Source organism: Phaethon aethereus, assembly GCF_964289735.1.
Source record: "Phaethon aethereus genome assembly, chromosome: 1".
Lineage (NCBI taxonomy): Eukaryota > Metazoa > Chordata > Aves > Phaethontiformes > Phaethontidae > Phaethon > Phaethon aethereus.
The window spans coordinates 211,960,205-211,972,500 of record NC_138575.1 but is presented as its reverse complement, the minus strand read 5'-3'; the positions used below and the strand labels follow the sequence as shown (position 1 = coordinate 211,972,500).

Here is a 12,296-nt window from a genome sequence, read left to right as displayed (position 1 = left end):
CCCACGGGGTCACGGCCTCCTTCGGGCATCCCCCTGCTCCGGCGTGGGGCCCTCCCCGGGTGCGGGTGCAGATCTGCTCCCCCGTGGAGCTCCATGGCCGCAGGGGCACAGCCGGCCTCCCCCGGGGCTTCCCCAGGGGCTGCCGGGGACCCTCTGCTCCGGCGCCTGGAGCCCTCCTGCCCCTCCTGCTCTGGGCTGGGGGCTGCAGGGCTGCTCCTCTCACATCTTCTCACTCCTCCCTCCGGCTGCAGGTGCTGCCTAATGTTTTTTTTTTTCCCCCCTTCTTCACTCCGTTCCCCAGAGGCACTACCCCCGTCGCTGACAGGCTCAGCCTTGGCCAGCGGTGGGTCCATCTTGTAGCCGGCTGCACTGGCTCTGTCAGACACGGGGGAAGCTTCTAGCAGCTTCTCACAGAAGCCACCCCTGCAACCCACACCACTACCAAAACCTTGCCACACAAATGCAATGCAATGATCCATAAAATCTGCAGTTGAGGATACTAATTTAAACTGCAGCATTCTTATTGTACACAGCCCTTTCACTCAGAGGAATTGCTTACATCACCTTACATGTGAGGAGAGCAGTCGATATCGAAAGTATTTTTTGTGTAATTTCAAAAGAAATTCCTAAAGGAGAAGAACCTGCTCTGGCCTTACATGAGGCAGTCAGTTGCTAAAAATTATTTCTATTAGCAAACACTGACAAAGTAACTGCAGCAGCCTTTGTAGTGTCTGCAAATGTGACAGATACTGTGATTGTAGCTCTGGCAGAATCCCAGCTCCTTGGTGAATAGCACAATTTTTGGTTTAGCTAGTAGAGTAAACCTTAGTGATCTGAAAGGATGGATATAAACAGAATACCACTACCAGTATTGAACTACATAGAGTAGTATGTAGCTTAAATTAGCCTCCAAGCCCCAGAATTTACAACAGACAGTGAATCACATCTTAAAAATAGTTTACATTAACACACTTCATTTAGGATTCCATGTATTTGGTATTCCAGCTTCAATTTTCACATCTGTTGCTCTGTGCACAGCACCTGTAACAATCACCATTAAAAGAAAATGTCTTGTTTATGACCAGTTACCTGAGACATATTTCTCACCAGGTCATGGATGGTTGCTTGACTGTAGACTGGAAGCAGTTCTAGATTTCAGAGTGTAAATTACAATAGCAGGAACATGTTGTAATGATCGGAATCGCTGTAACTCAGTACATGCTGTTTGTATTTAGAAACAAATTTGGAAAAAGGGTCTGTATGCTTATACATGCCATATATACACAGAGCATTCTGTACTTTAAGCAGGCACTCAAGGAACCCGCAACACACAGATTGCCTAATAAAGATGGTCTATAATTACAGGGTAGGGATACATGTCAAAAGTTTTGAACCTGTCTTGCTAAAGAAGAGGTTGGCAAAAAGACTAAAAAGAAAAGAAGACCCCAGAGAAGGTTCTTGATCCAAACTCACAATTTTCACCTTTATGCAGTCAGTAATATCCCTGCTTCCATGTTATAATAGACATTTCATGACATTTTCTGCTAAATCTCATTCATCTGGATTTGTCCTCCTCAGAGATCATATGATAAACCTTCGTGCCACGAGATACTTGAATCTCTTTTCTATGCTACTTGTTCTGTTTTATTTTTCTAAATGCCACTTTAACCTTTTTATATTCAGTTCTTTGAGTCTAGAACTACTGTAATCTTCTCTACGGTTACTTAATATCCCCTTCAATTAAGAGCCTGAGTTGTTATCCATTTGTCATGTAATTGGCTTGTTAGCCTCTGATCTAGTTTCTTTGCCTTAGGTGTACATGTATTTGACTAATTCCCATAATTTAGGGATGCTTTTTCCTACATCGGTAGAAGTAATGTACATGCATCACTTGCTCAGATGTTGATACTCAGAATCAAGAAATAGATAGCAGCACCTGAATTTCTGAAGGTTTGAACACCTATACCATCTACTGAGATACCTGATTTTCAGGAAGGAAGGCTAGAAGGGCCTTTAGAATTCTTTTATGTTGGGTTTTTTTTCAATAACTGCCTTTAACAAATTGCAACTAATTGCTTCCGGTTTAAATTATCATTAAGTCCATTGTATTTAATTTCTAATTTGCTTCCAATATTTGTGTTTTAGGAAATACGGGAAACACATTCAAGATTGAACCAGTTTTAGGAATCATTACATTACTGAAGGAGCCAGACTTAACTACAATGGGACAGTTTGTTTTGTCAGTCAAAGTGACTGATCAAGGTTCTCCACCACTGTCTGCAACAGCAATTGTGCGGGTATCTGTGACAATGGCAGATAACTCCCACCCAAAATTTACTCTCAAAGAATACCAAGCGGAGGTTAATGAAAATGTGGATGTTGGTACTTCCGTCATCTCTCTCTCTGCGATCAGTCAGTCCACGCTAGTTTATGAAGTTAAAGATGGGAATGTGGATGGAGTCTTCACTATAAACCCATATTCTGGAGTGATCACCAGTCAAAAGGCCCTTGATTATGAACATGCTTCCTTCTATCAGCTCATCGTACAGGCAACAAATATGGCAGGCATGGCATCAAATGCCACCGTGAACATTCAGGTCGTTGATGAAAATGATAACCCACCAGTTTTTCTCTTCTCTGAGTACTCTGGCAGCATAAGTGAAGCTGCTCCTGTAAACAGCATAGTCCGGAGAGCGAATAATAGTCCCCTTGTGATACGTGCCACAGATGCTGACAGCAACCAGAATGCTTTGCTTGTCTACCAGATTGTCGAATCTACTGCAAAAAAGTATTTCACAGTAGATTCCAGCACAGGTGCAATCAGAACAATTGCAAATTTAGATCATGAAACAATAGCCCACTTCCACTTCCACGTGCATGTTAGAGACAGTGGGAATCCCCAGCTTACAGCAGAGAGCCCAGTTGAAGTGACCATTGAAGTAACTGATGTCAATGATAACCCACCAGTCTTCAGCCAGGCTGTATTTGAGACAGTCTTGCTCCTGCCCACGTATGTTGGTGTTGAGGTTCTCAAAGTGAAGGCTACAGACCCAGATTCAGAGATCCCTCCTGAACTAACATATAGTCTTATTGAAGGCAATATAGACCATTTTTTAATTGATTCAAGCACAGGGGTACTCACCATTAAAAACAATAGCCTCTCCAAAGACCACTATATGCTAATAGTAAGAGTATCTGATGGGAAATTTTATAGTACTGCTATGGTGACAATAATAGTAAAAGAAGCCATGGATAGTGGGCTCCATTTCACACAAAATTTTTATTCCACTTCCATCTCAGAAAACAGCACCAATATCACCAAGATCGCTGTGGTGAATGCTGTTGGTAACCGCCTCAATGAGCCTTTGAAATACAGTATATTAAACCCTGGAAACAAATTTAAAATTAAATCCACCTCAGGAGTCATTCAGACAACTGGCATCCCCTTCGACCGAGAGGAACAAGAGCTGTATGAGCTGGTGGTGGAAGCAAGCCGTGAACTAGATCACCTTCGTGTCGCTCGAGTGGTGGTGAGGGTTTACATTGAGGATATAAATGACAACGCCCCCGTGTTTGTGGGGCTTCCATACTATGCTGCTGTGCAAGTTGATGCTGAGCCTGGTACCCTGATATACCGAGTGACGGCTATTGATAAGGATAAGGGTGAAAATGGTGAGGTGTCATATCTTCTGAAGGAAGACTATGGACATTTTGAAATTGATAGAGGAACTGGCAGCGTCACTTTAAAAGAAGCCTTCAATTCTGATTTATCTAATATAGAGTATTTGGTTGTCATTCTTGCAAAAGATGGCGGTAACCCATCGTTGGCTGCTTCAGTAGAGCTCCCCATTACTATTGTTAACAAAGCAATGCCTGTATTTGACAAGCCTTTTTATACAGCTTCCGTGAATGAAGATGTAGAAATGCACACACCAATTTTAAGCATAAATGCAACCAGTCCAGAAGGACAGGGTATCATTTATATCATTGTCGATGGAGATCCCTACAACCAGTTTAATATTGACTTTGATACTGGAGTTCTGAGTGTCATCAGCCCACTGGACTATGAAATAAATTCTCTTTTCAAGCTGATGGTGCGAGCCAGTGATGCCCTCACTGGCGCTCGAGCTGAGGTCACTGTGGACTTGATCATTAATGATGTGAACGATAATCCTCCAGTTTTTGATCAGCTGGCTTACAATGCTACTTTGTCTGAAGCATCTTTGATTGGGACTCCGGTACTGCAGGTTGTTGCTATTGATGCTGACTCTGACAATAACAAGATTGTGCAGTATCAGATAGTCCAGGACACCTTTAACAGCACAGACTATTTCCATATAGACAGCACCAGTGGCCTAATTCTGACAGCCCGGATGCTGGATCATGAACTCATACAGCAGTGTAGCTTGAAAGTCAGAGCAACTGATAACGGGTTCCCACCATTAAGCAGTGAGGTTCTTGTTAGTATCTTGGTAACAGATATGAATGACAACCCTCCAGTTTTTAACCAGTTAATATATGAATCGTATGTGAGTGAACTGGCACCTAGAGGTCATTTTGTGACTTGTGTCCAAGCCTCTGATGCTGACAGCTCTGATTTTGACAGACTGGAGTACAGCATCTTATCAGGAAACGATCGGACCAGTTTTATTATGGACAGCAAGAGTGGTGTTATCACACTTTCCAACCATCGGAAACAGAGAATGGAGCCCATGTACAGCCTAAATGTCTCCGTGTCAGACGGGCTGTTCACCAGCACAGCTCAGGTGCACATACAGATCCTTGGGGCCAACCTCTACAGCCCTGTGTTTTCGCAGAGCATTTATGTTGCAGAGGTTAGAGAAAATGCTGCTCCTGGAACTAAGGTAATCCATGTGAAGGCAACAGATGGGGATTCAGGTGTATATGGCCAGATAAGCTACTCTATAATAAACGACTTTGCCAAGGACCGATTTTTGATTGATAGCAATGGGCAGATTCTGACAACTGAGCGGTTAGACCGGGAGAACCCACTGGAAAGTGATATTGGTATTTTTTTGAGAGCCCTCGATGGAGGTGGCAGGACTACGTTTTGCACTGTGAGAGTGATAGTAGTGGATGAGAATGACAACACTCCCCAGTTTATGACGATCGAATACAGAGCAAGTGTCAAAGCAGATGTTGGGAAAGGTTACTTGGTGACCCAAGTGCAAGCAGTAGATCCAGATGATGGAGCCAATTCCAGAATTACCTATTCTCTGTATAGTGAGGCCTCCGTTTCAGTAGCCGATCTGCTTGAAATAGATCCAGACAATGGATGGATGGTCACCAAGGGTAGCTTTAACCAGCTGAAAAACACGGTTCTATCATTTTTTGTCAAAGCAGTTGATGGTGGCATTCCCGTAAAGCATTCCCTCATTCCTGTCTACATCCATGTTTTGCCTCCAGAAACCATTTTGCCTTCCTTTTCTCAACCCCAGTATTCTTTTACCATACCAGAAGACACCGTCATAGGTAGTACCATTGACATTCTGCATGTTTTGCCTAATCAGGGTGCTTTGTATAGCACAGTTAATGGTGAGCTGACTGAAAACAACAAAGATGGGGTTTTCATCATAGAGCAAGACACAGGACTCATAAAACTGGATAAAAGACTTGATCATGAAACAAATCCTGTTTTTCACTTCAAAGTTGCGGCCACCATTCCATTAGACAAAGTAGATATATTGTTGACTGTGGATGTGGAGGTTAAGGTATTGGATGTAAATGACAACAAGCCCATGTTTGAAACAGCTAGCTATGACGCTATAATAATGGAAGGGATGCCCATAGGAACAAAACTTATGCAAGTTAAAGCGGTTGATGCAGACTCGAGTGCAAATGGACAGGTCACGTATACACTTGCGGTGGAATCAGAGCTGGAGAAGATCACAGAAGCGTTCACCATTGATAGCAACAGTGGCTGGATCAGCACACTGAAGGATCTGGACCATGAAAAGGATCCTGCTTTCACCTTTGCAGTGGTCGCCTCAGATCTGGGGGAAGCTTTAACCTTGTCATCAACCACCTTGGTCTCGGTTACTGTGACAGATATAAATGATAATGCACCTGTCTTTGAGCATGAGGTGTACAGAGGGTCAGTGAAAGAGAGTGACACTCCAGGGGAAGTTGTGGCTGTTCTTAGCACATGGGATGAAGACACGTCTGATGTGAACCGACAGGTTAGCTACCATATCACAGGTAAGAAACAAGTTGCATGGTTTCTTCCCAAAATCAGCTTTACTGAAGAACTGTGTATGTGTCCAGTTTTAGGTGAACATTTAGCAGGGTTTCAGCTAAATTACCACTGTGAATCAGACAATTGCGTGCCTCTGATTTTTTAATTAGTTAAATTTGGATATAATTTTCAGCAAGTAGCAAAGCTGAAAAAAGGGAAAGGGGGGGGTGTGTTTATCTGTCCGGGTTATTCGCTCTCTAATTTCCAAGATTAACACTTCATGATTTGCTGCAGTGCAATGTAGTGAGACCCATCAACCCATCATAATTGATGTATCAGCTTGGAAATCATCATGACTTAATGTTTCAGCCAACAGAAGAAGAACATTTTATTCTTAAGGAGAAAATCCTTACATTTACAAGCATTTAAAATTTTTTTGAAATAGCATTTTTCTTTTTGAGATGGAAAAGTGCATGCAGGAACCACTTTGAAATAGTACTATTGATGGAGGAGGTGTGGGGAGGAATGAATTTTACATTGGAAGGAGTGAGGGGATGCCATTTCTTATCAGCACAGATTTCTGGGCAGGGAAACAGTAATCCTCTTAGAAGGACTGGTTAGTTGCCGTGTGTTGTTATATACAGCATAAGGGAATTTTGATTACACTACTAACATTTTTCAAAGTGTGGTAACATTGCTCTTTCCTATTGTGCTATATTTATTATCATTCTTTTCTCCTAGATTCAGACTGGCTTTTGTGTGAGTATGGGGAGGTGCAATTATTTTTCTGCCTACAGCTTGCATTGTTCAATAGATTTTGTTAGGGAACAACTTTGTCACTCACCCCAACCTTCACAGTCCAAGAGCTAATATTAATTACATAGTAATAACCGTACTATTGGGCAAATTCACATTTTTCTCACTGGATAGGATTAGAATTACACAAGACTGCATGTAAGTAGCAGGCTGTGGGCAAAAAGGACTTAACTAACTGGATAACAGTTTTTATATTTTGCTCTGCAAGACAACTCATGCTTCTTCGTTAGCTATCAAATTGGAAATGACTGTGGGATGGTGTGTAGGGAGAGGTGTGATGTTGCAGTTAGCCGTAAATTGTCTGTGTTGCACATCAGAAGTAGCATCATTTTCAAAGCAGCCAGAAATTCATTCTGACCATTTACTTGGAAGTCTGGATCATGTTAACTATTTGCGAAGACTGTGTGTTTATGGAGTGATGTGTTGTAGATATTGGAAGCAGAGGCAAAAACAATCTGGTGGATAAAGCACAGGATTTGGAGGCTTTGGGCAAGGTACATTAGCTGCTGGTGCCTCAGTTCCCACATATCTAAAAGTAAATAAGTAGTGCCTCATCCTAGAGATTTTGTGATACTTGAAGGAGTTCGGGGATCCCACTATGGAAAGTACTATAGGATGTGCAAACCCTTCATGTTCGTAACAAAAATGTTAGTGTACCATGATCATTAGCAGAAAGTACTGTTTTTTCTCTTTGTTCTGAAGTCTTTCATTTATCTCATATAATGAATTATGCTTTTAGTTACATAAGAATGTTTTCTTCCCATCCCTGTGCTGTTAATTTAGTAAAAACTGGACTTTTTAATAATAACTGTCACATGTCACTCAAAAATTATAGATCATTCTGTACCTTAAATTCTATCACAGTTCAAAATATGTCAGATATTTTGCTGGTATTTTAGTTTCCAAAAACATTAGATGTCAAAGCCCAAAACTTTCTCTAATGCCTACTGTACAATTACTAAAGTGTTCAAGCTCAGAATTTCCACTGTCTTTTAATATATCCTTTGAATTTGGGAAATGCACAAGGAGAAATTAGGTTCTTTTCATTAAAATGTCAAAACCTCTTAAAGTATGGTTTAACTAACAAAATAGTCTATTCACACTTTTCCTCAAGTTGAGCTGAGGAACTGCACTTGAATATTTCATGGAATCAGATTAGCTAGATGATTTTTCAAATACTGTGGCTTTCTGGAGGCATTTTGAGCCATAGAAACTTCTGTGAATAAAATCAACTAACTCTGAGGAAAAACAGGACACTGACAAAAAGAGAAAAGAAAACAAATTATGAGAATGACGTGTATCCACCAAAAGCAGCTGTGTGCAAATGCACCTGGAGAAAAGTAGCACACAGAAGATAGATGGAGAAAAACATCATTTAGGAGATGAAAGAAAGAAACATTCTAGGTCAGATGTGATCATTGAAGAGTCATTTGCACTCTTTTGAGAAATACAGATGCTCATTGCAGTCTTCTGGTCAACTTTGAAAAGGGGAAGAGACATTCTGGTGGGTAAATCACGGAATCACAGACTCATTAAGGTTGGAAAAGATCTTTAAGATCATCAAGTCCAACCATCAACGCAACACCACTGTGCCCACTCAGCCATGTCCTGAAGTGCCACGTCCACACGTTTTTTGAATACTTAAATATATATTCTGTTTTGAACGCCTTCAGTTTAGGATTGGTTTCCATGATTACTGACAAGCAGTTACCATTTTCAAATCCACCTACATCTGCATTTGGTGGTGGGGGAAAAAAAGTTTTGCACGTACCCTTTGTTATTTATGGTTTGATAGCACCTGGAGATGTTCACAAAGCAAAAGCACTATATATAAATCTTAATAGAAAACCAATAGGAAGCGCAGATGACACAAATGCACTTAGGGAGCACAGTAGTTTTCTTTTGAAGGCTCATTTGAGGTCATTACCTATATCAGGATTGGGTTTATCACTTCAGCTGCTCAATAAATATGCAACGTCTTAAACTGGGAATGGAGGATAAACCTATTGATTTTATGTGATACAAATTCCTACAGTTCTAATTGGGAATTGAATGTATCTAAATAAATGCATAAATGTAAGAGAGAAACTGAATAAATAAGTCAGTAAATATTCAGTTACCCCTCCCAGACTGGGACATTGCAGTGAAAACTGATACTGTTGGCTTCCAGTTTTCAGTTCCCTTTGAGCTGTTATAATTCCCTCTGTGTGTGCTTTAGTAATGATGTGTGTCAGGATTTGTTTATTTTGGATCACTATGTCTCTGCATTTCATTTGTATCTGGCTGTTTTCTTTCTTTACTTAAACTTGAGCTTGATTTGGCTTTGTACTATTTGCTGACTAGGGAGGGAGGGAGAGCATTATTTAAACTTCAAGTAACAAAAGATAAAAGATAATGCTGATTCTCTTAGCCTCAAAGCCTTTCTAAAAAGTTACTGGATTGTTTTTTGTAGCTAGCACTTCACTGTTGTGACATTCAAAATAGAACATAAGAAAACTGCCAAAAGATTTTAAAGAATCCATTAATACATGTAGTCAGGAGGCTTCCGTTTAGAAAAGCTACATTATTCAGAGTGAAAAACTAATTAATTAGAACGCCCCTAGGAAACTGAATCTGCTTACATATATTAGTGAAAAAGTTAATTAATCACTGCAGAATGAGATCTGTGTCAAGACATATGTATAAGTACTAGAAAATGGTTCCCTGAGCCACAGTGTAGATTTTTTTGCCTTTCTTTTTTAAGAATATTTCCTTGATGCTGTTTTAGTGTTTACATCTCATTATTTCTGTTACACTTTATAGTACATCTTCCACCTTTATCTTCCATCAACAAAGTATGTAGCCAGTCCTGAGAAGCAAAAAAAATGAAAGGTGGCACTAATGAAAAAGGCATGCAGATAAACTGTTACACATGTTTGATGCTTATTGCACAGGTTTCGTGGTCATTCAAATTGATCTTTTTCTAGGGGAGTAAAGGGGAGGAAAGGGATCCCAAGGACCCTTTTTTTATACATATTCCCCAAATTCCTATGTATGATTTAAAAGTCATTCCATCAACAACAAAGCAGCAGTGATTTTAAAATTGCTCCAAGCTAGTGTTACTGCCAGCCATTAAAAGCCACCAGCTGATTTTAATTAGATTTTACGTTTACTCTTTTCTTAGCAATGGGATACCCATACCTTGAGTGTATTGCTTCATAGTTGGTCGGGACAGTTAATCATTTCCTTTTACAAAAGGACTAACATGCAGGAAAGCACTGATTGATATCACAAAGCTAAATAAGAATATTTAAGACCATTTTTATTAATGGTTTACAACATTAAACTCACTATGAAAAGATTACAGCCTTTTATAAAGGAAAGTTAAGCTTTTTTATGCTGGTGTTGAACTGAACAGAGAATTTAATGTCAGTCAGCAGGAGTCTACCTTCTTTGAAGTCACATTAAGACTCGAGTCAATGGACAGCTGCTCATTGCCTTGGATTGTGTTCAGATCTGGCCTGTAGTGCACATCGGCATACTGCGCATGGGAAATGTGTGTTTGTATCACGCTACAGATTAAACAAGGTTTAGCTGAGTCCTCTGATGATTATTGCAGACTGTTGTAGAAATCGGTGGGAAAATTGGGATTTGCTTGGTTTTGTGACCGAACAAGGTGATTTTCTATCAACAGAAAATATCTGTGTTTGACATATCAGTTTTGAGCTCTGTATGATTAGAGGGCCTTTTAAAATTATAATGCCTATCTGACTAATTATCTGGAAATCTTACTCATTTCAACATGCTTTTTTGACACAGTTACAGCTAGTACAAATGGTGATCCTTAACAAGAAAGATTTGCTCAGCCTGTCTCAACTGACTTAGTTTTCATAGTAAATGGAAACTAGCCTGTCTTGTCATTGGTAACTAATGAAGAAAGCATATATTACAGTCTGTGACCTCTTTTCTGCTTTTTGATGTAGAAAGAAGGTATGAAATGTGCGTTAGAGGTTTTTTGCTTGGTTTTAAGCTCAGTTTCAAGTTCAGATCTTCTCTGCCTTGTTTTTTTGCTAAGAAGGTCCCTGGAAGCTGACAGAATTGTGACACCAGAAGCAACAACAATGACACCTAATCGCTTGACAGCCGAGGCAGCTCAAATAAATTCAGCCTTGGATTTTTTTGAAAAATACTTATTTACTCAAACATTCAACACAAGTATTAGAGAGGAAGCCTTAAGAATCTGGTCTTTCCATTGAGCTTGGACAGATCTCATGACACATGTCAGGACCCTGAATAAATTGTATACAAAAGTACGCTAGCATGCTTGACATTCTTCATCCTGCTACAAGAAAGAATAAGCGTTCCCTTAATATTTTTATACCACTTTTATATATGAGAAACATGGAAAGTAGTTCTCAGATTGCATTTTTGCATGGGAGAGCACAGAAGAAAACCTAGTATGGCGGGGAAGGAGCTAGTAGCAGGTTAGCTGGAATTAAAGTTCACCCAGTGGAGCAGCATGATGCTTTTTTTCTGTGTCCTCACTCAGTTTCTATAGCACACGAGTTTGCTATGACTATAGTGCTCTATCCTAAATTATTAAATGCGCAGATATGTTTTTACAGACCAAGGTTATGTTAGACGCTGGGCACAGAAGACTGGGTAGTTGTCTTTACTGGTTTTGGCTACGGTAGAGTTAATTTTCTGCGTAGTTGCTGGTGTGGTGCTGTGTGACCAAAACAGTGTTGATAATACGGGGATGTTTTAGCTAGTGCTGAGCAGTGCTGACACAGAGACAAGGCTTTTTCTGCTTCTCACACCACCCCACCACCAACTAGGCTGGGGGTGCACAAGGAGTTGGGAGGGGCCAAAGCTGGGACCAAAGGGGTATTCCATACCATGTGATGTCATGCTCAGCAATAAAAGTTGGGGAAAAAGGAGGAGGTTCAGAGTGATGGCATTTGTCTTCCCAAGTAACCATTATGCGTAGAGTTCTGCTTCCCTGGAAATGGCTGAACACCTGCAAAGAATTCCATTTTTGTCTTTTCTTGTGCATGCAGCTTTTGCTTTCCCTGTTAAACTGACTTTATTTCAACCCAGGAGTTTTCACACTTTTACCCTTCTGATTCTCTCCCCCATCCCAGCGGGGGGAATCAGCAAGCAGCTCTGTGTGGCTTAGCTGCTTACCTGGGTTAAACAACAACACTGATTTAAAAGATTTTTGTGTCTGGACTGGCAGGGGTTGAGATCGGGCTCCGAGAAAGGTGATTGAAGGTGCTTTCTTCATGGAGCAGGCAGGGGATTG

General features: G+C 40.6%; 1 protein-coding gene across 4 annotated transcripts in view; it reads left to right on the top strand.

The window, feature by feature from the left end:
• FAT3 (FAT atypical cadherin 3) overlaps positions 1-12,296 on the top strand; it is a gene marked incomplete at its 5' end in the record, with an annotated part of 344,711 nt that overhangs the window by 263,010 nt on the left and 69,405 nt on the right. For all 4 annotated transcript variants that reach the window (XM_082011243.1, XM_082011241.1, XM_082011242.1 and 1 more), the window contains one exon: positions 2,146-6,219. In XM_082011243.1, the coding sequence (XP_081867369.1) occupies positions 2,146-6,219 (4,074 nt within the window). The remainder of the gene's footprint in view (positions 1-2,145; positions 6,220-12,296) is intronic.